This window comes from Gorilla gorilla, chromosome 5, assembly GCF_029281585.2.
Source record: "Gorilla gorilla gorilla isolate KB3781 chromosome 5, NHGRI_mGorGor1-v2.1_pri, whole genome shotgun sequence".
NCBI classification, from domain to species: Eukaryota; Metazoa; Chordata; class Mammalia; order Primates; family Hominidae; genus Gorilla; species Gorilla gorilla.
Window position 1 is genome coordinate 52,351,367 of NC_073229.2, and position 27,996 is coordinate 52,379,362.

The 27,996-nt window shown below is 42.1% G+C and overlaps 1 protein-coding gene and 1 pseudogene across 3 annotated transcripts in view; one reads left to right on the forward strand and one right to left on the reverse strand.

Annotated features, from left to right (window-relative positions):
- The window catches only part of ILRUN (inflammation and lipid regulator with UBA-like and NBR1-like domains), a 111,616-nt gene that overhangs the window by 19,309 nt on the left and 64,311 nt on the right, over window positions 1-27,996 (reverse strand). For all 3 annotated transcript variants that reach the window (XM_004043858.5, XM_004043857.5, XM_019029688.4), the window contains one exon: window positions 1,173-1,522. In XM_004043858.5, coding sequence (XP_004043906.1) covers window positions 1,173-1,522 — 350 coding nt within the window. The remainder of the gene's footprint in view (window positions 1-1,172; window positions 1,523-27,996) is intronic.
- Window positions 11,114-11,831, forward strand: LOC115934973 (large ribosomal subunit protein uL30-like; annotated as a pseudogene).

Genomic DNA, 27,996 nt, shown 5'->3' on the forward strand with positions numbered 1-27,996 from the left:
ACTTCAGGAGGCCAAGGCAGGAGGATCACTTGAGGTCAGGAGTTCGAGACCAGCCTAGCCAACATAGTGAAACCCTGTCTCTACTAAAAATACAAACATTAGCCAGGCATGGTGGTGGGCACCTGTAATCCCAGCTACTCAGGAGGCTGAGGTAGGAGAATTTCTTGAGCCCGGGAGGTGGAGGTTGCAGTCAGCCGAGATTGTGTCACTACACTCCAGCCGGGGTGACAGAGCAAGACTCCATCTTGGAACAAATAAAAAGTAAAAATAAAATAAAACTACTGGTCAGAAAAATATCATTCTTACAACATAGTCACTTGCCCCTCAAATAAACATAAACTTTATTTTTAAAATTTAAGGTGAACGCCAACATGAATTGAAGCCAGGACAGACCTAACAGTTTATGTGGTAATATGGGTAGGATGCTAGGCTTAATATGCAGCATCATTATTCAGAGAAGAATACACAGGAATGCTCACAGGACTCCACCACACAAACCACCTACAACAATGAACTCCCAGCATCAGGGCTTTATTCAACCAACCAAAACCAACAACCAGGCACCATCATCACCTTAGCAAACTGTGCAAGACACAGTTTAATCAATTGGCATAGAAGAAAAGAGATCAAGAAATCAAACACCTAGAAAAGTGCCTCACAACAATCAGAATATTTAAAATCACAGTTAACTCAACAAACAACTCTCACTTATTCACCACATTTGAAAAGTCAAAATATCACTGGGGCCTCTCTGGGTCATGGATAAGGAAGTCGACGGGCCATAACGACTGAAAAGACATCAACAAGACATGCAAACAGGGTAAATAAAGCAAAGCCCAACAACAATATTTAGAATAAATAATTGAGCAACATTGTTTCTTTTTTAAAATACTAAAGGTAAAGAACTTCACTCTTTCAACACCCAAACCATAGCAGAGAGACAGGAGTAAATTATAAATGTGGATGAAGCAATATCCACAGGACATGAAGATGGGGCTGGGGAAAGGGGAGAAGGGGTAAGCTTTTGCATTGTTGCAGTTGGCAGGAGAGCTGAGCAGTCTTAAAGAACCTCCTCTGGGGAGCGGCAGTCTAGGATTCTAGGTTTGCCATGAAGGGGTATCACAAGTCCCAAGGCCCACCACCTACCCCTTCTCTTCTCCAAGGGCACCTACCTTACTGTAAGTCACTACTGATAAGTTGTTTGCGTGACTGCTGGGAGACAGATTTACAGAGTTCTGTGACAGTCTATTCTGGTCTTGCTCAGTTTGGTCAGGAGCAGGAGCCCATGTGTCAGGAGCAGGAGCCCATGTGTTTTTGCTGATCGAGTCGAACTCGGAGCCCCCAGGGTCTTTTAAGTTGTTTTCATCTGATTGTCGGTTCTTTTGGGGAGAGGCAAAAGGGTTGAAGTTTCCTTCTACCTTACGATGCGGCTGTGTGTTGAACTCCGTTTCAAAAGATGACAGCTGCTGCGTTACTCCTAAAAGTCCACCCACCTCCACACTGAGAATCACCCAGATGACATCTGAAACAAAAAGGTAACTCATTTCAATGCCAGGCTTACCCTTAAAGGCCCAAGATAGCCACCACCAAAAACCCCAAACATTATCCAAACCACAGAATGAAACATTCTTCTATATGCTAGTTTTAAAAGCTTGCTAACAAAGCTGCCTGGTACATTTGCATTGCATGCATAGCTACATTTTTGGTAATGTCAAATTCAAATTCTAGTATAAATTCAGCAGAGGTCTGTGGTGAGATCCATGAAACTCTATTTATAAAAAGCTTACCAGTTGATGCCAATGCACCATCATCTTTGGAAATCATTATTCCAGAGAACGATCAATAGATAGAAATCAAAAGTTACTCTTCCTAGAATTGGTATCTCTTTGTGGTTTTTCACTTTATTTTACATGTATTTTAAAATTATGAGAATTACAACTTTATCAACGCTCTTCCCTTTGGGGGCAATTTAGAATGACCATATGTTGTCCAAACTAGGACAAATGAGAGTGAAAGAGGGACCTATTAATAATTACGCCAGGACCAGCATTTATCTAGACAAAATGGAAGATACTATCACCCTGGCTATTTTCTCAATCTATTTGACCAAAAGACACCAAGAATTTGGCATGCCTCAGACTTTCTAAAATACCCAATTTAACACCTGCTTTGCTTTTCTGTCATGCAGTCATGCATTGCTTAATGAAGAAGATATGTTCTGAGAAATGTATCATTAGGCAATTTATCACTGTGTGAACATCATAGAGTGTACAAACCTAGATAGTAGAGCCTACTACACACCTAGGCTATATGGTATAGCCTATTGCTCTTAGGCTACAAATCTCTATAGCATGTTACTGTACTGTTACTGTATTGAATACCGTAGGCAACTGTAATACAACAGTAAGTATATGTGTATCTAAACGTATCTAAGGCCAGGCCAGATTTCATGTCTGTAATCCTGGGCATTCTGGGAAGTCTAGGCAAGAGGATCACTTCAGACCAGGAGTTTGAGACCGTCCTGGGTGACACAGGGAGACTCTGTCTCTACCAAAAACTTAAAAATTAGCTGGCCGTGGTGGTGCTCGCCTGTAGTCCCAGCTACTTGGGGGACAGAGGTGGGAGGATCGCTTGAGCCCAGGAGGTAGAGGCTGCAGTGAGCTGTGATTACACCAATGCACTCCAGCTCAGGCAACACAGCACCACCGTGTCTTAAAAAAAAAAAAAAAAAAAAAATTACAGCCATGGGTGGTGGCTCATGCCTGTAATCCCAACACTTTGGGAGGCTGAGGCAGGCAGATCACTTGAGGTCAGAAGTTCGAGACCAGCCTGGCCAACATAGTGAAACCCCGTCTCTACTGAAAATTTAAAAACTAGCTGGGCATAGTGGCGGGTGCCTATAATCCCGGCTACTCAGGAGGCTGAGGCAGGAGAATTGCTTGAGCCTGGGAGGTGGAGCCGAGATTGTGCCACTGTACTCTAGCCTAGTTGACAGAGCAAGACTCCATCTCAAAAAAAAAATTAAAAAATTAAAAAAAAATAGCTAAACATAGAATAGTAAAATATATGATATGAAAGATAAAAAATGATATACCTGCCTAGGGAACTTACTATGGAGCTTTCAAGCCTGGAAGTTGATCTGGGTGAGTCAGTGAGTGAATGTGGACATTACTAAACACTAATGTAGACTTCATAAACACTGTGCAGTTAGGTTACACCAAATTCATTAAAAAACAAACTACAATGTTATGGAAGCTACAGTGTCACTAGGTAACGGGAATTTTTCAGCTCCATTGTAACTTTATGGGACCACCATCACTGACCAAAACATCATTATGCAGTACAAGACTATAGAGGGAAACTCTACCACCTATCCACAATTAAACCATAAATGTATTTTTAAATAGATGTACCATAGGACATTTGGTCATAGTTCAGCTCCTGATTTGCTCAAGTGCCAAAGCTAAGGGTTCAAATAAAAAAAGAAAGTAGCGGTTCCTGAACCTTTGATGTTCAGCACCTCACTCCAGAGAACAGTGACACGTACATTCCTGTTCGAAGGTTTTCAAAAAGCAAAATACAGAAAGGCCAAGAAGCTTTTAACTGTGTGAACCGTACTGAACACAAATACGAAAAACTGTCTAGGCTCCTAAATAACTGTTGAAAGGTTGACAGAAAAAGGCAAATGCATTCCATCAGTTAGCTACCTAGAAATAGAGATAATATAATCCTAGAACAAACACTAAAAACAAGTAGTGAAGGAAACTAAGGAAAACTCTCGCAGGCTGTGTTTATTCTAAATTTTTAATTTGGGCTGTATATCAAAAGAAGGCAGCCTGGCTGGGCACGGTGGCTCATGCCTGTAATCCCAACACTTTGGGAGGCCGAGGTGGGTGGATCACTTGAGGTCAGGAGTTCGAGACTAGCCTGGCCAACATGGCAAAACCCTGTCTCTACTAAAAATACAAAAATTAGCTGGATGTGGTGGTGCGCGCCTGTAGTCCCGGCTACTTGGGAGGCTTGAACCTGGGAGGCGGAGGTTGTAGTGAGCTGAGATCGTGCCCCTGCACTCCAGCCTGGATGACAGAGTAAGAGCCTATCTCAAAAAAAAAAAAAGGTGGGGTGGAATCTTAAAGTATCATACAACCATAAAAACTTAGAGGTTTGGAAGCTGTATTAAGAACTGGTTGCATCCAAACAGCCAGCCTGGATGACAGAGTGAGAGCCTATCTCAAAAAAAAAAAAAAAGGGAATCTTAAAGTATCATACAACCATAAAAACTTAAGAGGTTTGGGAGCTGTATTAAGAACTGGTTGTATCCAAACAGCTAAGAGTCAGGCCCTAGTAAGTGGAGATGCAGTGACATCTGCTGTTCACTCCGGAATTAGCAATTTCTTTCTCCTCTAAGAAGAGGAAATTAAAGCCACCAGCAGCAGCACTAGTATGACTCACAGGAATGTGCATTCATTCCAGATACACTTATCATTAAAGAAAATATGGCCAGGCGTGGTGGCTCATGCCTGTAATCCCAGCACTTTGGGAGGCCGAGGCAGGTGGATCACGAGGTCAGGAGATCGAGACCATCCTGGCTAACACGGTGAAACCCCGTCTCTACTAAAAATACAAAAAAAAAATTAGCCAGGCATCGTGGCAGGCTCCTATAGTCCCAGCTACTCGAGAGGCTGAGGCAGGAGAATGGCATGAACCCGGGAGGCAGAGCTTGCAGTGTGCTGAAATCACGCCACTGCACTCCAGCCTGGGCGACTGAGCAAGACTCCGTCTCAAAAAAAAAAAAAAAGAAAAGAAAATATAAATCCCCATGTAAACTAGCAACATAAAAGTTAAACCTCTTAACACCGCACATGTAGTGTGCCACTTCCCTTGAAAATCTGGGACAGTGCCAGGAATAGTGGGTCAGAGGACCTGTGTTCAAAGCTCAATCTCATAAATCAATCCAATGAAGTGGGACAATCCAATAGCAGGCAGCCTGAGGGAGAATCATTCCATGCTCTCCTATCCTAGCTTTCTAACACAAGACAGCATTCCTTCACCGTACTATTTGTTTTTCCCAAACAGATAAGCCCTGTCTTACAATACAGGCTGAGTATTCCTAATTTGAAAATCCAAAACTTTTTGACCACCAATCTGACACTCAAAAGAAAAGCTCATTGAATCATTTCAGATTTTGAATTTTTGGATTAGGGATGATGAACTGATATAATGCAAATATTCAAAAATCCAAAAAAAATCTAAAATCTGAAACACTTCTGGTCTCAAGCATTTCAGATAAGGGATACTCAACCTGTACTTTTACTCCTCCTTGTCTACCACCCATCTGTTTTAAAAATAAATTCTTTTGTAAGTACATGATAGATTTGGCACACAGCTACTAAGCTACAGGTCATATGCTTCATTCTTAGCTCAGGAAACTAAATGCTTATGAGAAAGCTATTCTGAAAGCTGTTATCCATAAATAAGACTAATGACCTACCACCACCCCTTTTCTCCCTTTAGAACTAAAGCATCTTTAGGCTGGGTGCAGTGGCTAGCACCTGTAATTCCAGCACTCTGGGTGGTTGAGGCACGAGGATCACTTGAGCCCAGGAGTTTGAGACCATTCTGGGCAACACAGTGAGACTTCTTTTCCCCCTCCCCCTCCCCCTCCCCTTCCCTCTCGTTTCCTTTCTTTCTTTTTGATGTCTTTTTTTTTTAATTAAATTTTTAGTAGAGATGAGGTCTCACTATGTTGCCCAGGTTGGCAAACTCCTGGGCTCAAGCGATCCTCCTGGTTCAGCCTCTCCAAGTATTGGGATTACAGGCATAAGCCACTGCACTGGTCAAAAATGTCTTTAGTATGACTCACCAGAACTTATCATACTTAAGCCACCTCCCCATCTCTTTGCATTGGCTATTGCTCAGCTCTGTACATAGATTCTACATAGTAGCTATAAAAGGAAAGTCATTTGAGAAGCCACTGATTTATAAACACCAACAATAAATATCAGTTCTGACCCTCCTAAGTTACTGCTGCAATGGGTCATCATGAACAGCAAAATACACCTTCTACATGGTACAATCTCAGTCATCTTGTACCACTTCTAGACCTTATATTCCAGAATGCGTTCACCCCCCCCCCCGCCTACTGTATTATTTTTAATCAAACAAATGAAAAAGTAAAGAAAAGGTAAAGATGGCCTAATAAGCTTGTTTCACAGACAATGACCATTCCCAATTCTTACCAGAATGCCTTGATTACTGAGATAAGAAGTAGCTGCTAGCCAGATATTTTACCATCTGTTATAATAAAACCACAAGTGGAAGAGATCATCCAATGAAACTGCTTCATTTTCTAGATTTAAAAAATCTGAAGTCTAGAGGTAAAAGTGATGAGCTCAAGGTCATAATTTAAGTTAAAGCAGACTGAGAACACCCAGCTTTTAGTATAGCTTTAAAAACTCACACCTAACAGGAACGTGGGAACCCAAGTACCCAGGGAACTAAAGCTATGGTTAAGTCAGTCCCATTTCCCAAGCCATAGTATCTTTACCCACAGACATATGATCTTTGGCACCAACAGGAAGAATGGACCACCAAATGTCCCAGAGAAGTAGCCAAGGAGGTAGAATCATGTGCCATGAGAACACAATGAGGACTTAGTAAGCAAATGGAGACCCTGATTTTAAAATGTCTGGCCTTAAGGAGATTTTCTTTTAAAGCACCTGAGGCCAGTCACAGCCACTCACATCTGTAATCCCAGCACTTTGGGAAGCCAACGTGAGCAGACTGCTTGAGCTCTGGAGTTTGAGACCAGCCTATGGCAACACCAGCCTAGGCAACACGGTGAAACACTGTTTCCACAAAAAATACAAAAATTAGCCAGGCATGGTGGCACATGCTTGTAGACCCAGCTACTTGGGAGGCTGAGGTGGGAGGATAGCCTGAGCCTGGGAGGTCGAGGTTGTACCACTGTGCTTCAGCCTGGGCAACAGTGAGACCCTGTCTCAAAAAATAATAATAATAAAAATAAAAAGCACCGGAGACAGAACATTAGAGCTAGAAAGTACTGTAAATGTTATCTCATTCAACTTGTCCCTTTACAGATGCCAAAACCTCATTATTATAGTATAAACTTCCTTTTGTAGAAATACATCATAAATTACTAAAGAGAGAACATAGCTTTCCTATTTCTTAATCTTGGACGATAAGTATAAAAGAGGCCAGGTACAGCAGCTCATGCCTGTAATGCCAGCACTTTGGGAGGCCAAAGCAGGTGGATCACTTAAGGTCAGGAGTTCCAGACCAGCCTGGGCAACATGGTGAAACCCCATCCCTACTAAAAATACAAAAATTTGGCTGGGTGCAGTGGCTCACGCCTGTAATCCCAGCATTTTGGGAAGCCAAGGCGGGCGGATCATGCGATCAGGAGATCAAGACCATCCTGGCTAACACGGTGAAACCCCATCTCTACTAAAAATACAAAAAAATTAGCCGGGCATGGTGGTGGGTGCCTGTAGTCCCAGCTACTCGGGAGGCTGAGGCAGGAGAATGGCGTGAACCCGGGAGGCAGAGCTTGCAGTGAGCCAAGATTGCGCCACTGCACTCCAGCCTGGGCGATAGTGCGAGACTCCATCTCAAGGAAAAAAAAAAAAAAAAAATTTGTTACATGCGGTGGTGTGCACCTGTAGTCTCAGCTACCTAGCATGCTGAGGCATGAGAATCACTGGAACCTAGGAGGAGGTGGAGGTTGCAGTGAGCCGAGATCGCATCACTGCACTCTGGCCTGGGTGACAGAGTGAGACCCTGTCTCAAAAAAAAATAAAATAAAATAACAACAACAACAAAAAACCAAAGCCAATCAAACAAATTTTTAAAATAAGTATAAGAGAATAAAAGGAAAATGTTTAAGTTGGAGCTCACATCCATAATCTCAACGATTCATACTGACATACAAAGACATCACAGATTATGGTCAGATAAAAAATGTCTGCATACATGTAAAAGCTAGCATCAGAGGTCAAATCACATCATAATCAGCATATACACATCCACAATTTCTCCAGTAAAATAAAACAGTAAAAATCAGTGCAACATTCCCAACTGGTAAATCTGTTTCTGATGGGATATAATTCTGAAACTGCTGTCAGTGTATACTGGGGCTGAACAAATAAGTAAACGGATGTTATATAGTGGGAACAAGGTTTCTCACTTTTGAAGATATTATAGATAAGCAAGAAAGGAAGGCATTCTAAAAATGAATGCTGTGGTACTGAATTAAAGTCAGAGATGTCAATATAAGTTCCTGGTTATAATAGATGAAGAAATACAGAATCAGTTGTAGATACGTCCATATACAAAAGTTGGTGTGCATACATGTATTATCTAGCTCTGTTTGCCAAGAAGGACTAGAAGTTATGACACCCCAGTAGCAATGAACATACCCAGTGCCCAGATTTTGGTTTCTATATAGGATTCTCCAGTAAAAAGTACAAGAGCTCCTTGGATAAATGGCTGATTCTGTGGCTAGGGCATGGAAAATACAAGATGAATCTGAAACATCCTATAGTACCAGAAAGAAAGTGGTCAAAGAACAAAAGGATAAGGGCATGTCACAGGGACATATAAACCAACCAGAAAGAACTTCCACTGGCCAAAGCTGGAACAATTCGAGCAACATAATAAATAACATAGTTTTAAGTCACAATCCAAAGTATAAAATAAACATACATGAATCCTGGCTGGGTGCGGTGGCTCACGCCTATAATCCTTGCACCGTGGGAGGCCAAGGCGGGTGGATTGCCAGGTCAGGAGATCGAGACCATCCTGGCTAAAACGGTGAAATCCCGTCACCACTAAATATACAAAAAATTAGCCGGGCATGGTGGCGGGCACCTGTAGTCCAAGCTACTCGGGAGGCTGAGGCAGGAGAATGGCGTGAACCCAGGAAGCAGAGCTTGTAGTGAGCAGAGGCCACGCCACTGCACTCCAGCCTGGGCGACAGAGCGAGACTCCATCTCAAAAAATAATAAAATATATATATATATAATGTGTATTATATATTTTTAATATATTATTATATATATTATATATATATATTCATGGATCCACAGTGCTATACATATAAGTGGGAGAGAAGAGACAAACTTGCTAACAGAGGAATTCAAAACAATATATGTAGATACTCCCTGTTTCCAAGAGGTAGAACTTAATTCTATACATCTCCCATTCCCTCCTTGAGAGTGGGCTAGCCTTGTGATTTGCTTCCAAAAAATTGTATAGGGAGAAGGAAAAACAGTAACTCTACAATAGAAAAACCTGGCAAACGTACTACTTAACCAAGTGATCAAGGTTAGCATCACCAATGATATTAGATGAATATCAAGTACCCTTGATAGGGTGCTTTACCTCTGTGGTATTCTTTCTAAAACCCGTAACATCAGTGTAATAATGAGGAAAACATCAGACAAGCTCAGATTACATGTCATTCTATAGGATACTTGCCAGTATTCCTTAAGACAGTCAAGGGTCATGAAAAACACTGAAAGACTGAGAAATTGTCACTGACTAGAAGAGACTGGGACACATGACAACTAAGTGTAATGTGGTAGCCTAGATTGGATTCTGGAATAGAAAGAGGTCATTAGTGAAAAAATTGGTGAAATCCAAATAAAGTCTGGAGTTTAATTAATAGTAATATACCAATGTTGATGTCTTTAACAAGTGTACTATGATAATGTAAGGTGATAATAATAGGAAAAACTGGGTATATAAGAACTCTATATTTGCAACTTCTCTGTAAACCTAATTATTACAAAATATAAAGTATACTAAAATAAATTGGTACAGGATTAGAAAATCATATTTCAGAAATTAACAGGTAAAACTGCAACAGAGGCCGGGCATGGTGGCTCACGCCGGTAGTCCCAGAACTTTGGGAGGCTGAGGTGGGTGGATCACCTAAGGTCAGGAGTTCAAGACCAGCCCGGCCAACATGGCAAAACCCTGTCTCTACTAAAAATACAAAAATTAGCCAGGCATGGTGGCACACACCTGTAATCCCAGCTACTGGGGAGGCTGGGGCAGGAGAATCACTTGAACCTGGGAGGGGCAGGTTGCAGTGAACCGAGATCATGCCACTACACTCCAGCCTGGGACACAGAGCGAGACTCCATCTTAAACAAAAACAAAAACAAAAACTGCAATAGAGCTGATGCAGACCACTTTCTATGGAGAGAATGGACTAGCAAAAGAGAGTGTTTTGATATCTAGCGAGGGGTAGAACAAGGTTGTAGCAGGGCAAAAAGGAAACCATCATGCACCCAAGTCCTTTAGAAGCCTCAAAAACACCGTTTTATCAGCTGAAGACAGAAGCCAGTCCTATCTGCAGGGAAACGCTCCCCTTCCCAGTAGAGCATTACAGTTCAGTTAACAGCCTTCAAACTAGGGTTACATCAATGACTACAACCGAACCACCATCATCTTGATGTGGATGTTGGGCTGAGGCTGCTTGACTAATCCCAGAGCCTGCTTCTAACCAGCAGTTGTAAAGAGAAACCACTTAAGCCAAACAATAAACTGCTTCATCAATAGGCTTCCACTTGGTTCTGGGCTTCCCAAGGGGAAAGGTCAGGGGACTTGGGAAGGGACCACTTTAAAAAATCTAACATACATGGACACCTCCCAGTGGTTAAAGGTATAGCTGAGACTAAACTCTTGGACGCTTCTGATCTTTAGAGCAACCACAACTTCTTGTGCCTGGGAGTTGTGAGACATGAATACCCTGGCATCAGGAGGCAAAGCCTGGTGAAGGTCAACAGGAAGATTATGGTGGAGGCCACTTCCAGATTTGAAGGTTGTGGGTTCAAATCCTTTAGGAAGATCAACCCATCTTCAAAGCAGAACAGGAACTTCACACTTCCCCTGAGGATTAAGAAACAAAAGGGGTCTGGCTGCAGTCAGCTGCTGAGCTATAAGCTACAGGCTCATATTTCATCTCTATAGAAAAGCTGGGTATGTACTGTCTAGCTTCAGTGAGAAAGGCTTGAAAGTGGACTGAAACATGCCCCAACAGTAGGCAGTGCAAAAGTCAGTATTATGCTCTTTTCAGGCTGGAACCATGGAGGGTGTCGAAGAGAAGAAGGTTCCTGCTGTGCCAGAAACCCTTAAGAAAAAGCGAACGAATTTTGCAGAGCTGAAGATCAATCGCCTGAGAAAGAAGTTTGCCCAAAAGATGCTTTGAAAGGCAAGGAGGAAGCTTATCTATCACAAGGAATATAGGCAGATGCACAGAACTGAAATTCAAATGGCAAGGATGGCAAGAAAAGCTAGCAACTTCTATGTACCTGCAGAATTCAAATTGGCGTTTATCATTAGGATCAGAGGTATCAATGGTGTGAACTCAAAGGTCTGAAAGGTGTTGCAGCTTCTTTGCCTTCATCAAATCTTTAATGGAACTTTTGTGAAGCTCAACAAGGCTTCAATTAACATGCTGAGGATTGTAGAACCATATATTGCACAGGAGTACCCAAATCTGAAGTCAGTAAATGAACTAATCTACAAGCATGGTTATGGCAAAATCAATAAGTGAGTTGCTCTGACAGACAACACTTTGATTGCTCGACCTCTTGGTAAATATGGCATCACCTGCAGGGAGGATCTGATCATGAGATCTATACTGTTGGAAAATGCTTCAAAGAAGCAAATAACTTCCTGTGGCCCTTCAAGTTATCTTCTGCATGAAGTGGAATGAAGAAAAAACTACCCATTTTGTAGAAGGTGGAGATGGTGGCAACAGGGTGGACCAGATCAACACGCTTATTAGAAGAATGAACTAAGGCGTCTATCATGATTATTTTTCTAATCTAGTCAGTTAACAAACAGTATGCGCTCTCAAATTGAAAAAAAAAAAGTCAGTATTATGAGCAGGTCTTGACATCTTTGTGCGTGTCTCTTAGAACTGCTAAGGCAGCAGTGTGCGCATACCATTGTGAAAAGAAGGAACTTCCAGTTGTCCCAGTGCTGATCTGTCTAGTCTCAACTTCTAGTCTGCACTGCCACATAATTTACTCAGCACAGTAGCCACGCTCCCCTGACACATGTCTGGGCACTCAGATTCTTTCACCACATCTGTCAACATGCCACCTACGCCTCAGCACCTAAAGGGGAAAAGGCTAGAGATAGGCTCCAGTTCATCAGCTTCTCAGTGACCTCCTGATTTCCGAGGCTTAGACCCCACCAGCAGCAGAGTACCGCTGAAGGACAACCTCCACTGAAACTCCGCATCCCTACCCATTCTCACTCCCTACCACCTCTTACCTCAAATGTGCATTAGAAACTTGTTCCTTAGTATTTAGTATTATACCCAGGAATTTCCTTTTAAAATGCAAGCGCCCCTCAAAAAACATATTAAGCTACCTTAAATCTAATCATCAGAGCAACAAATCAGATCAACCAATAGGCACAAGTTCACACAGGAAAGAAGAGAAGCCTAAGAAAGGCACTGACAGGAGAACTGAAGAGGAAATAACAAAGAAACTATTCCTATTTCACAATTTTTCCACATTATGCCCTATTTCAAAAATATGAGATTTTCCCTTAAACATGGGGAGGGAGCAGTACAGCAATCATTTAATCACTTATTTCTCTCAAATCTTAGGAAACAAGGATCCTTGCTTCCCAAATCCAGGAAATCAGTGCCATGGAATTAAGAGTAAAAACCTGGCTAGGGCTGAAAAATGAAAATCTGTTCAGAATGAAAAAGGAAAAAGCAACTCTCCCATAATTGGACTGGGAGGACAGACACAGATAAAGTCAAGTACAAAGTTAAGAGGAAATATTGTTTCTCCCAAGGTCATGCAGCAGCAGTAAAATGTCCTAATGACCCTCTCTTTGTGTGGCTACTGCCTTAGTACCAATAATGCTTCCAGACCTAGTTTGCTATAGCCATCTATTACTGAGAATACCCAATTGCTAAACTGCCCTTGCTTCACGTCAACACCTAAACCCTAATTATTCCTGTTTCACCTAATCCTGTCTCAGAAACAGCAACCAATCCAGAACTGACCCCTGTCCTAACAAGCATCCCTTAAAGCTTCCTCAGAATCCTTTAGCTAGAACCCAAGCCCTATAAAAGATGCTTCCCTCCTCCTTCCTGTTCCATGGCATTCCACAGTTCCTCTGAAGTGCCTTCACTCACTGCATCACATCAATAACCTGATTTTGTCAGACTACAGGCTTGTTTCTGGTGATCTTTGAACCTAGATGCCTTCCTCTCTTCCTCCTCCTCATTCCAGCTCATAGATGCAGAGACCCCATCACCCCTTTCCTTACAGTCTTCCCTCTTGCATGACTGCCTTCCCCTGAAATGGGCCCACCTGGCTCAGCCATCAGCTGATACCATAAGGAAGGAGAAGAGATGTATTCATTCAATAACAAGGGCATCAGAAAAGATAGAGAAGGAACAGCCCTGACAATAAAGGAAAACCGGGAGTCTATGGTGCTCTAGAAGCCTAGTGACGAGTGTTTCAAGAGGACAGAGGACAGAGTCACCAGCTGAGTCCAGTGCTGCTATTAAGTCAGTAGAGTACTAAGGACAAACCATTGGATGTAGCAACACAAAGGTCACTGGAGAGCTTGAAAAAAGCAGTCAGTTTCAGCGGAGTAATGGGGATAGACAGCTACATAGAATTTGTGAGAGTAAGAGATCAGGAGGTGGAGACAATTATTATTGGTACATTTGCAAAGAAGTTTTGCTACGATGGAGGGCAGAGAGATGAGGAAGAAGCCAGAAGAGGAGAATTAAGAATACTGCATTATTTGTTAACAGCAAGAAATTTAAAACAACTCAAATGTTCATCAGTAGGTACACAGAATATATATATATAGAAGGATCTTCATTTCTTCTGTATCACAGAAGAAATGAAGATTCCCATTAACTTGTTTTTGAGACAGAGAGTCTCACTCTGTCACTCAGGCTGGATGGAGTGCAGTGGCATAATCATGGCTCACTGCAGCCTTGACCTCCAGGGCTCAAGTGATCCTCCCCCCTCAACCTCTTGAGTAGCTGGGACTACACGTAGGCACTTGCCACCATGCCTGACTACTTATTTACTTTTTGTAGAAATGGGGTCTCCCTTTGTTGCCCAGGCTGGTCTTCAACTCCTGGGCTGAAGTGATCCTCCTGCCTCAGCCTTACAAAGTGCTGGGAAGACAGGCATGAGCCACCACATCTGGCCTCTATTACCTTTTAAGAGTGTTCTCTAGGATATACATATTAAGTGAAAAAAAGTGGCCAGGCACAGTGGCTCACGCCTGTAATACTTTGGGAGGCTGAGGTGGGTGGATCACCCGAGGTCAGGAGCTCAAGATCAGCCTGGCCAACATGGTGAAACCCCGTCTCTACTAAAAATACAAAAATTAGTCGAGCATGGTGGTGCGGGCCCGTAGTCCCAGCTACTTGGGAGGCTGAGGCAGGAGAATCGTTTGAATCTGGGAGGCAGAGGTTGCAGTGAGCCAAGATCGCACCACTGCACTCCAGCCTGGGCGACAGAGCAAGACTCTGTCTCAAAAAAAAAAAAAAAAAGTAAGATGCAGATCAATATCTGTAGTTATAAGATATTATAACACAAGATATTATTTGTGTTAGAAAAGGGGCAAATTTATATACATTTGCTAGTGTTTGCTAAAAGAAAAAAACAATGAATAAAAATGAGTACCCTATAGCAGGAGGATGGCACTAGCTGAAGGGGGCAGGGATGGATATATATTATATCCATCTAAATATATTATGTAAATAAGTTTTGACTTAGGAATCACAAAATGTTTCACATATTCAAAAAATAAAATTAGGTCAAGGTGAGACACCGTAAAAATGGGGATAAAAAAATTCCCTAGGATGGTGACTGGCACAAGGCAGGTGCTCAATAAGGAACAAATTATTAATGCGAAAGTACTTAGCACCATAAGTAGCATTAAAAAACTGCTGTGTTGCCCTGTTGGAAGTTAGAGTCACTGTTAAGGGTAACGTCTGAGAATTGGGTATGTCTAATTTAACCTGGAGAACTATAACAATGACAGTAAATTGAAGGCAGAAAATACCTCCTTACTAAGATGTGTTAACATTTAATATTGCTAATTTAAATATAAATTATTGCAGAGCACAGTGGTTCATGCCTGTAGCCTCCAGCCTCCCAGGAGGCTAAGGTAGAAGGATCACTTGAGCCCACAAGTGTAGCAACACAGCTACACTCCGACTCTACAAAAAAAAATTAAAAATTAGCTGGGCATCATGGCACATGCCTGTAGTCCCAGCTACTCAGGAGGCTGAGGTGGGAGGACTACTTGAGCCCTTAAGTTTGAGGCTGCAGTAAGCTACGATTGTGCCGCTGCACTCCAGCCTGGATGATAAAGTGAGAGACCCTGTCTCAAAAATAATAATACATTTTAAAATAATGATAAATTATGTTGATAACATCTGCCTTTGATAAGACCGGACACTAACTTGTTAATGGACACCATCTTTGGTAGGGAAGACATACACAACAAAACAGTAACTGTTTTAAAATCCATAACACTACTTTACAGGAGTCTGCTCTGCAGACCAACCACCTCCATCAAGATCATGTGGTTTCTGTGTTAAAAATACATATTCCTTAGCCACTATCTGCAATGAACTAAAACAGGTTTCATATACAGAATCTAAGAGTTTATAACGACACTTACAAAAAGGGGGAAATCAAACCAAATCTTTAATTCTTCTTCTTCATTAATTTCATTGAAAGCAACAAGAGCATCACCTTCTTACTCTAACAACTGAAAATTAAAGGTAAAGAATTAAGCATTTAACCAGCCTTTTTGGTAGAAATTAAATTTCAAGATAAGTCACTGTTGATGAACAAAAGGATTCCCCCACTTCAAAAGAATTCCAGCTAATAAAAGTAGAAGGAATCGCTACTTTGTAACTTCTAATGAAATGATTTAGGCAATCATCACAAATTGATGAAACAATTATGCAAAATATCGATTGCAGAGATCCCTCTGCAATGGAGGGATCAGGCTGTTACCACCTGAATCCTTTAATCTTAGCATCACTAAGGCTAAAAAATTTTGAACAGTGAAAATAATTTTGAAAAAGAAGACTAACTTATTCCTGATGTCAAAACTTATCACAAAGTGGCCCGGCACAGTGGCTCATGCCTGTAATCCCAGCACTTTGGGTGGCCGAGGCAGGCAGATCACTTGAGATTAGGAGTTCGAGACCAGCCTGGCTAAACATGGTGAAACCCCCGTCTCTACTAAAAATACAAAAAATTAGCCAGGCATGGTGGCGTACCCCTGGGGTCCCAGGTACTCAGGAGGCTGGGGCAGGAGAATCACTTGAACCCAGGGGGGCAGAGGTTGCAGTGAGCCAAGATCGTGCCACTGCACTCCAGCCTGGTGACAGAGCAAGACTCCAGCTCAAAAAAAAAACTAGTGTGGTATTGGCAGAAAGACAGACATATTAAGACCAATGGAATAGAAGAAACTGCCCAGAAACAAACCTTGTGTATATGGTCAAATGATTTCAACAACGGTGCCAAAACAATTCAATGGTGAAAGGACAGTCTTCTCAAAAAACGATGCTGAGAAAACTGCATATCCACATGCAAAAGAATGAAGTTGGACCCTTACCTTACGCCATATACAAAAATTAACTCAAAATGGATCAAAGACCTAACCATATGAGCTAAAACTATAAAACTCCTAGAAAAAAGCTTAGGGAAAAGCTTCATCACATTGGATTTGGCAATGGTTTCTTGGATATGACACCAAAAGCTAATAAATTAGACATCAAAATTAAAAACTGTGCACCAAATGACACAATCAACAGAGTAAAAGGCTACCCATGGAATGAGAGAAAATATGTACAGATCATATATGTCATAAGGGGTTAATATCTCAAATATATAAAGAACTCCTACAACTCAACAGAAAACACAACCTGATTTCAAAATGGGCAAAGGACTTGAATACACATTTCTATAAAAATACAAATGTCCAATTAGCACTTAAAAAGATACTCAACATTACTAATCACCGGGGAAATGCAAATCAAACCACAATGAGATACCACCTCACACCTATTATGACGGCTACTACTAAAAAAAAAAAAAAATCCTTAGTTGCCCTTGGTGAAAGCTTTTGCTTCCTAGAGACATCAGAAAATGCCAAATGTTGGTGAGGATGTGGAGAAATTTGAACCCTTGTGTGCTGTTAGGAATGTAAATGGTGCAGCTGCTATGTAAAACAATACAATTCCACAAAAAATTGAATATAGAATTGACAAATGATCCAGTAACTCTACTTCTAGGTATATAAACTAAAGATCTGAAAACAGGGTCTCAAAGAGATATTTGTACACCCATGTTCATTCATAGCAGCATTACTCACAATAGCCAAAAGGCGGAAGTAACCCAAGTGTCCAGTAAAAGATCAATGAACAAAATGTATATATACACACCAAAATATTATTCAGCCTTTAAAAGGAAGGAAATTCTGATACATGCTATAATATGGATGAACCTTGATAATGTTAAGTGAAATAAAGTAGTCCCAAATGGACAGATACTATATAATTCCACGTATGTGAGGTACCTAAGGTAGTCAAAATCAGAGACAGTAGAACGGCGGTTTCCAATGGCTGGGGTGAAGGGGAATGGAGAATTATCAATGGGTACAGAGTTTCAGTTTTGCAAGATGAAAGGAATTCTAGAGGTGAATAGTGGTGATGCTCATGAATATACTTATTGCCAGTGAACTGTACACTTAAAAATGGTTACAATAAATTGTATGTGTTATTTTACCACAATTAAAACAAAAACAAAAACATCAGAGGCCTACTGATTCTGTTATTTGTTGAAGGCCAATCAGTAATTTATTATGTGGCAGAATTAGAAGTCAGATCTTTTTTACTCCTGGTCTAGTGCTTATTGATGACATCTTGCAACAATCCCACCCCACCCCTGGTCAGTTTTGAGAGTTCCACTAATCAGAAAATAACTAATACTCACGGAGAAAACACTTCCTGGCAGAAAAGATGGAAATATTATCCTAATAATTTAAACTTCTATAGCCTACGAAAAAAAGCATAATCTGAGTGGGTAATAGCACTACCACAAAAAAAACGTAATATAGCATGAAACTACACTTAAGAACTTAAATTACTAATTTAAATTTCAAAGTACAATTGTGTTTAAGGATATGCAGGAAATCAAAATGATAGCTACAGTACATTAAGAGGCAAATCTATACAGCTGGCATAAAATCATTTTGGCATTAATGTTGAAAAGCACTTAAATATAACATTGGATAAAAAGGCTTAAAATTTAAATATTGTCCATTTTATATGCAAATAGGAAGACAAATGGCTGGTATTCTTACTCCTCTAATACTTCTTTATCTTTTTGTTTTTTTGAGTCTCACTCTGTTGCCCAGGCTGGAGTGCAGTGTCACAATCTCGGCTCACCGCAACCTCTGCCTCCTGGGTTCAAGCGATTCTCGTGCCTCAGCCTCCCAAGTAGCTGGGAGCACAGGTGCCTGTCACCACGCCCAGCTAATTTTTGTATTTTTAGTAGAGACGGGGTTTCACCATGTTGGCCAGGCTGGTCTTGAACTCCTGACCTCAAGTGATTGGCCCACCTTGGCCTCCCAAAGTGCTGGGATTGCAGGTATGAGCCACCGTGCCCAGCCTCCTTCACCAATTCTGGTGAATTTACCAACCAGTATAATTGGGACATACTTGGTACATCTTGATATCTGTGAGATTTTCATCAAAGGGTAAAATTTAGAATAAGATATTGAAGAAATACTTCCAAGTATTTATTAATTCTATAACCAGAAAGTCAAATTCTAGACTACCAACTAATTACCTAATTTACCTTTTTTGTTTTGTTTTGTTTTGTTTTTTGATGAAGTTTCACTCTTCTTGCCCAGGCTGGAGCACAATAGCGTGATGTCGGCTCACTGCAACCTCCGCCTCCCAGGTTCAAGCAATTCTCCTGCCTTAGCCTCCCAAGTAGCTGGGATTGCAGGCATGCACCACCACACCTGGCTAATTTTGTTTTTTTGTTTTTTTTTTAGTAAAGATGGGGTTTCACCATGTTCACCAGGCTGATCTCAAACTCCTGACCTTAGGTGATCCACCTGCCTGGGCCTCCCAAAGTGCTGGGATTACAGGTGTGAGCCACCGTGCCCGGCCACCTAATTCAACTTTAAATTCCAAACATTTAAAAACAACAACCACCCATTCCTCTGGTACATCTTCCAAGGTGAGGTTTAACTTCTACAGAGCTAATGTGTTAGTTTTGAACAATTAAAAACAAAATAAGATATACGCCTCATTGGTCTTTTAAAAGAAACTCAAACCCTATTTTGGATACAATTATGAACAAAAAGTATAAAACATCATTACTGATGGTAACTAGTTACTCTTGGTGAAAGCTTTTGCTTCCTAGAGATCTTAGATAATACATTGTGTTAACTCTGCTCTCTCTTCCCTCTCCTCCTGAAAGAGGATGGGCTTTGTTTCTGGCTTCAAGGAAACTGCTCCCCATCAATATCACAAACCTAGCTGGACCAGTGCAAGAACCAGCAGAACAAATAACATAGTAACCTCTCCCCATCAACATTCTCTCCAAAGAGAACTACACTAGCTCTTTAGTCATCAAATTCACTGACAGAAGTCGGAGTTGAATATAGCAACAAAGCAGAACTTCCTTAATGTTTCTTCTTTTTCCCTCCTTCCCCCTTCCCCTCTTTTTTTCCTATTTCTTCCCACTATCTTCTTCATTTCTTTGGTCTTATCCAACTTTACCAAGCATCCCTTCCTTCTCATCTCCACCACACGCCCTTCATGGGCCAAGGTATTTTCCTGGTTCAAATGTGAGCACAGAGCTTTGGGGGCATTAGTTCAGCACCAAACTGAGTAGGTCTATCAACATCTCTCATAGGGGTACTTAGAACTCCCTCATGGCCATGTGGACATCTCAATCCTACAAAAGGCAGTCAAACCACTCGCCCACATCTGATGTGCAGAGTAGACACATGTTCTCTTGGTCAGACATGCTGAAGTTGTACACCTTGATCTGTGATGGTTAGCTACTCAACTCTCTTACAGATGACCAGTGGGTGCTAATCTTCATCAAAAAGTACTGTAATCTCCAATCTATCTCCCATTCTTTCCCACAGAATGCCCAAAGTGTACTAGTCATGCTTAACCAGAGTTTATGCTTTTGCCCACCTTCTTTCAGTTTAGAAATGAAGTACCTTCTCCCAATCGCCAAACATGAATTTAATTTAGTTAAAAGACTAAATTTGGTAAAGTTTCCCATATTTGAGAAAGTCCTTCCAGCCTATCCTACCTCAAAGGTTATTATTTCTTACTGTTCATTATTTTTTCTTATTGAAAGGCTTTTTTTTTTTTTTTTTTTGAGATAGCGAGTCTTGCTCTGTCGCTCAGGCTGGAGTGCAGTGGCATGATCTTGGCTCACTGCAACCTCTGCTTCCCAGGTTCATGCCATACTCCTGCCTCAGCCTCCCGAGTAGCTGGGACTACAGGCGCCCACCACCACGCCCGGCTAATGTTTTGTATTTTTAGTAGAGGCGGGGTTTCACCATGTTAGCTAGGATGGTCTCGATCTCCTGACCCCATGATCCGCCTGGCTCGGCCTCCCGAAATGCTGGGATTACAGGTGTGAGCCACTGCACCCGGCCAGGAGGCATTTTTTAACAGATTCCTTTTTTTCTCTTTTCCAAGACAGGGTCTTTCTTTGTTGTCCAGGCTGGAGTGCAATAGTGCTATCACAGCTCACTGTAGTCTTGACCTTCTGAGCTCAAACAATCTTCCCACATTTGCCCGCAAAGTAGCTAGGACTACAGGTGCATGTCACCATGCTCAGCTAATTTTTAAATTTTTTTGTAGAGATGGGGGTCTTCCAATACATTGCCCAGGCTGGTCTCAAACTCCTAGGCCTCAAGCAGTCCTCCTGCCTCAGCCTCTCAAAGGGCTGGAATTACAGGCATGAGCCGCTTTGCCCAATCGTATTTTATTTTTTTATAGCAGTTTTAGGTTCACAGCAAAACCAAGAGATGTTTCCCCCACATATGCACAACCTGCCTATCACCATACTACACCACAGTGGTATTATTTGTTACAATCGATGAACCAACACTGACACACCATTATCACCAAAAGTCAATAGTTTATGTTAGGATTCATTCTATGTCGTACATTCTATGGGTTTGGACAAACGTACAATGACATGTATCCCCCATTATATTAATATATCAGGCGGGGTGTGATGGCTCACGCCTGTAATCCTAGCACTTTAGAGGCCGAGGTGGGCGGTTCACGAGGTCAGGAGTTCCAGACCATCCTGACCAACATGGTGAAACCCCATCTCTACTAAAAATACAAAAATAAGCCAGGCATGGTGGTGCGCACTTGTAATCCCAGCTACTCGGGAGGCTGAAAAAGGGGAATTGCTTGAACCCGGGAGGCGGAGGTTGCAGTGAGCCGAGATCACGCCACTGCACTCCAGCCTGGGCAACAAAGCAAAACTCCGTCTCAAAAAAAAAAAAAAAAAAAAATGGTATTCAGAATACTTTCACTGCCCTAAAAATCTGTATTCTGCCTATTCATCTCTCCCTGCCCCCAGTTCTGACAACCACTGATGCTTTTACTGTCTCCGTAGTTTTATCTTTTCCAAAATGTCACAGAGTTGGAATCCAACAGTATGTAGCCTTTTCAGATCAGCTTCTTTCACTTGGTAATATGCATTTAAGGTCCTTCCATGTGCCTTAATGGCTCATTTCTTTTTAGTGCTGAGTTATACTTCATTGTCCAGGTGTACCACACTTTATTTGTCCACTCACCAACTAAAGGTCTTCTTCATTGCATCCAAATTTTGGCAATTATAGATAAAGTTGCTATAAACATCTGTGTGTAGGCTTTTGCGTGAATGTAAGCTTTCAACATCTTTGGGTAAATACCAAGGAGCACAGCTGCTGATGGGAGGGTAAGAGAATGTGGCTGTACCATTTTGCATTCTCACCAGCAGTGAATGAGAATTCCTGTTGCTCCACATTCCTACCAGCATTTGGTATTGTTGGCGTTTGGGATTATGGCCATCTTAATAGGTATATAGTGATATCTCATAGTTGTTTTAACTTGTAATGTCCTGAAAACATATAATGGTGAATATCTTCTCGTAAGTTTTTATATGCCATGCCATCTGTGCATTTTCTTTGGTGAGATGTCTGTTCAGATCTTTGGCCCCCTTTTTTTTTTTTTTTTTTTTTTTGAGACAGAGTTTCGCTCTTGTAGCCCAGGCTGGAGTGCAATGGCGCGATCTCGGCTCACCACAACCTCCGCCTCCCTGGTTCAAGCTATTCTCCTTCCTCAGCCTCCCGAGTAGTTAGGATTACAGACATGCACCACCATACCCGGCTAATTTTTGTATTTTTAGTAGAGACAGGGTTTCGCCATGTCGGCCAGGCTGGACTTGAACTCCTGACCTCAAGTGATCCACCCGCCTCAGTCTCCCGAAGTACTGGGATTACAGGCATGAGCCACCGCCCCTGGGCCTGCATATACTTTTTTTTTTTTTGAGATGGAGTCTCACTCCAAATATTGTTTCTGTCACTCAGGTTGGAGTGCAGTCGCACAATCTCGACTCACGGCAACCTCCACCTGCCGGGTTCAAAGGATTCTCCTGCCTCAGCCTCCCAAGTAGCTGGGACTACAGGCACACACCACTGTGCCCCGCTAATTTTTGTATTTTTAGTAGAGACGAGGTTTCACCATGTTGGCCAGGCTGGTCTTGAACTCCTGACCTCAGGTGATCCACCCACCTCAGCCAGCTAAAGTGTTGAGATTACAGGCATGAGTCCCTGAGCCTGGCCTTTTTAAACTTTTTTTTTTTTGAGATGGAGTCTCACTCTGTCACCCAGGCTGGAGTGCAGTGGCATGATCTCAGCTCACTGCAACCTCCGCCTCCCAGGTTCACGCCATTCTCCTGTCTCAGCCTCCTGAGTAGCTGGGACTACTCCAGCTGCACTCGCCTGCCACCACGCCTGGCTAATTTTTTGTATTTTTAGTAGAGACGGGGTTTCACCGTGTTAGCCAAGATGGTCTCGATCTCCTGACCTCATGATCTGCCCGCCTCGGCCTCCCAAAGTGCTGGGATTACAGGTGTGAGCCACCACGCCCGGCCCACCTTTTTACACATTTTTGAAATTCAATCTGCTAATATTTTGTTGAGGATATGTGCATCTAAGTTCATGAGAAATAGTTTTATAATTTTCCTGTAATCTTTGTCTGGTTTGGGTATTAGGGTAACGTTGGCCTCATAGAAGGAGTTAGGAAGTATTCCATTTGCTTCTATCTTCTGAAGGAAATTGTAGAGAATTAGTATAGGCTGGGTGCGGTGGCTCACACCTGTAATCCCAGCACTTTGGGAGGCCAAGACAGGAAGACTGCTTGACCCAAGAGTTCAAGACCAGCCTGGACAATATGGCGGAATGCTGTCTCTACCAAAAGAAAACTAGCCAGGTGTGGTGACACATGCCTGTAGTCCCAGCTACTTGGGAGGCTGAGGTGAGGATCATTTGTGCCTGGGAGACGGAGGTTGCAGTGACCTGAGATCACTGCATACCAGCCTGGGCGACAGAGCAAGACTCTGTTTCAAAAAGAATATAAAAAGAGAATGAGTATAATTCTTCATTAATTCTTGGTAGAATTCACCAGAAAACTCATTTGGACCTGGTGCTTTCTGTTGCAGAAGTTTATTAATTATTGATCCAATTTCTTTCACAGACAAAAGCCTATTCAAGTTGTCTATGTTTTCTTGAGCAAGCTATGACAAACTGTGTACTTCAAGGAATTATTCCATTATATCTAGGTTATCAAGTTTGTGGGCACAGAGTTGCTTGTAATATTTCTTAATTATCCTGTGTTGCCATGTGGTCTTGAACTCCTAGGCTCAAGTGATCCTTCTGCCTCAGACTCCCAAAGTGCTGGGATTATAGGTGTGAACCACTGTGCCTAGCCTCAATATTTAAAATATTTAATTCCACTCTCTTCTTGATTGCATTTCTGAGGAGAAATCATATGTAATTCTTACTGTTGCTCCTCCATAGGTAAGATATTTTTTCCCTTTGGCTTCTTTCAAGATTTTTCTTTATCTTTGATTTTCTGCAGTTTGAGTATGATATGCTAGATGTCATTTTCTGGGCATTATCCTGCTTGGTGTTCTCTGAGCTTCCTGGATCTGTGATTTGATGTCTGACATTAATTTGGAGAAATTTTCAGCCATATTGCTTCAAATATTGTTTCTGTTCCTTTCTCTATTCTCCTTCTGTTATTCCCATTATGTGTGTATGTTACGCCTTTTGTAGTTGTCCCACAGCTTGTGGATACAGCAGTCCTTCCTTATCCATGGAAAGTAAGTTCCGAGACTCCCAATGGATGCCTGAAAGTATGGAAAGTACTAAATCCCATATATACTATGTTCTTCCCTATACATACATACCTATGATAAATTTTGACTTATAAATTAGGCCCAGTAAGAGGTTAATAACTGATAATAAAATAGAACAATTTCAACAATATGCTAGTATCACTACTCTTGCATTTTGGGGCCATTATTAAGTAAAATAGGGGTTACTTCGACACAAGCACTGCAATATCCCAACAGTGATCTGATAACCAAGATGGCTACTAAGTGACTAACAAGTGAATAGTGCATACACGTGGATATGCTAGACAAAGGGATGATTCATATCCTGGGCAAGATGGGACGCCCCTGAGAATGGAATGCAATTTAAAACTTAAGAACTGTTTATTTCTGGAATTTTCCATCTGATATTTTCAGACTGTGTTTGACTATGGGTAACTGAAACCATGGAAAGTGAAACTTTCCTATCCACCAGATAGGGTGGTGGGGAGGCTCCTGTATTCTGGGTTTCTTTTGTTTTGTTTTTGAAACAGAGTCTCACTCTGTCGCCAGTCCGGAGCGCAGTGGTGTGATCTCAGCTCACTGCAACCTCCGCCTCCTGGGTTCAAGCGATTCTCCTGTCTCAGCCTCCCGAGTAGCTGGGTCTACAGGCACGTACCACCATACCCAGCTAATTTTTGTATTTTTAATAGAGATGGGGTTGCACCATGTTGGCCAGGATGGCTTCGATCTCTTGACCTCGTGATCCGCCCGCCTTGGCCTCCCAAAGTGCTGGGATTATGGCGTGAGCCACACCGCCCGGCCCTGGGTTTGTTTTTTTAAGCAATGAGGTCTCACTATGTTGCCCAGGCTGGACTTGAACTCCTGGGCTCCCAAATAACTGGGACTACACGCACACATTACTGTACCCGGCTTGTTCTACTTTTATTCAGCCTTTTCTCTCTTTTTCAGTTTTGGAATTTCTACTGACATATCCACAAGCTCAGAGATTATTTCCTCAGTTGTGTCCAGTCACTAACAAGCTCATCAAAGTCATTTTTCATTTCTGTTAATGTTTATCTCTAGCATTTTGATTCTTTCTTAGAATTTCCATCTCCCTGGGGGGGGTCAGCCCCCCCGCCCGGTCAGCCGCCCCGTCCAGGAGGGAGGTGGGGGGGTCAGCCCCCCGCCCGGCCAGCCGCCCCGTCCGGGAGGTGAGGGGCGCCTCTGCCCGGCCGCCCCCACTGGGAAGTGAGGAGCCCCTCTGCCCGGCCACCACCCCGTCTAGGAGGTGTACCCAACAGCTCATTGAGAACGGGCCATGATGACAATGGCGGTTTTGTGGAATAGAAAAGGGGGCAAGGTGGGGAAAAGATTGAGAAATCGGAAGGTTGCTGTGTCTGTGTAGAAAGAAGTAGATATGGGAGACTTTTCATTTTGTTCTGTACTAAGAAAAATTCTTCTGCCTTGGGATCCTGTTGATCTATGACCTTACCCCCAACCCTGTGCTCTCTGAAACATGTGCTGTGTCCACTCAGGGTTAAATGGATTAAGGGCGGTGCAAGATGTGCTTTGTTAAACAGATGCTTGAAGGCAGCATGGTCGTTAAGAGTCATCACCACTCCCTAATCTCAAGTACCCAGGGACACAAACACTCTGCCTAGGAAAACCAGAGACCTTTGTTCACTTGTTTGTCTGCTGACCTTCCCTCCACTACTGTCCTATGACCCTGCCAAATCCCCCTCTGCGAGAAACACCCAAGAATGATCAATAAAAATAAAATTAAATTAAATTAAAAAAAAAAGAAAAGAATTTCCATCTCCCTGCTTACATTATCCATCTGTTCTTTCATGTTGTCTACTTTTTCCATTGAAGAACTTAGCATACTATTTATAGTTTTTTTAAAAATTCCTGGCCTAATAATTCCAACACGCCTGCCAAAACTGATTCTGATGCTATTCAATTTCTCCAAACCGTGTTTCTTGCTTTTTAGTATGCCCTGCTGAAAGGTAGACAGGATGTACCGGCTAAAAGAAACTGTAGTAAAGAAGCCAGTAGTAATATAATGGTAAGGTGTGATTCGGTTTCAGTCTTTTGGTGAACCTACACTCCTGGACTATGAACTTCACCTGTGTTTCTCCGTCCCCCATTCCCCCCTCTTTTTTTTAAGACACGGACTCACTCTGTCACCCAGGCTGGAGGGCAGTGGCGCGATCTCGGCTCACCACAACCTCCGCCTCCTGGGTTCAAGCCATTCTCGTGCCTCAGCCTTTCGAGTAGCAGGAATTACAGGCGTGTACCACCACGCCCAGCTAATTTTTGTATTTTTTGATAGAGACAGAGTTTCACCAAGTTGGCCAGGCTGGTCTCAAACACCTGACCTCAAGTGATCTACGCACCTCAGCCTCCCAAAGTGCTGGGATTACAGGAGTGAGCCACCATGCACAGCCTAATACATTTTATTATTTGCTCACTATTTATATATCTTGCGCTATCCCAGCAAAAAGAAGTATCTACTCAGAGAAACAGAAAGAACATTAGTGGCTGCCAGGGGCTGCAGGAAGGGAGGAAAGGGGAGCGATGCTTAACAGGTATGAGGTTTCCTTTTGGGGTTATAAAATACATTGGAATCAAATACAGATAATGGTTGCACAACACCATAAATGTACTAAGTACACTAAACTGCATGCTTTAAAATGATTTATTATTGTGTGCATTTTACCTCAATTAAAAAAATCCATAATAGTTTATAGTTTAGTTAATACTAATCTAGTGGAATGGTATGGAATTACTAAAAACTGTGTTTTTGAAAGTATTTAATGTTAAGGGGAAGAAGTTCTAAAACATTAGTGAATGGGAGAAAAAAGTAGGTTACATAAGAATAGGTAGCACAATACCATATTTAAACAACAAAAAAGTTTTTTGCTTTTAATACATGGATTTTAAAAAACTATGTGGAAATGCATACATTAACAGTGTTTAGGCTGGGCGCGGTGGCTGACACCTGTAATCCCAGCACTTTGGGAGGCTGAGGCGGGTAGATCACTTGAGGTTAGGAGTTTGAGACCAGCCTGGCCAACATGGAGAAACCCTGTCTCTACTCAAAATACAAAAATTAGTTAAGCGTGGTGGCGCACGCCTATAGTCCTAGCTACTAGGGAGGCTGAGGCAAGAGAATAGCATGAACCTGGGAGGCGGAGGTTGCAGTGAGCCAGGATCACACCACTGCACTCCAGCCTGGGCGACAGAGCAAGACTCCATCTCAAAATAAAAAAAAATAAAAGTGTTTATATTTGGATGGCAGAACAAATGTTTCCTTTTCTCTTTAGACTTTATTTTCTATAATAAATCATGTATTTATTTTTATCAGAGCAAATAATTTTTTTTTTTTTTTTGAGATGGAGTCTCGCTCTGTCACCCAGGCTGCCTCCTGGGTTCATGCCATTCTCCTGCCTCAGCCTCCCGAGTAGCTGGGACTACAGGCACCAACTAACACACCCGGCTAATTTTTTTTTTTTTTTTTTTTTTT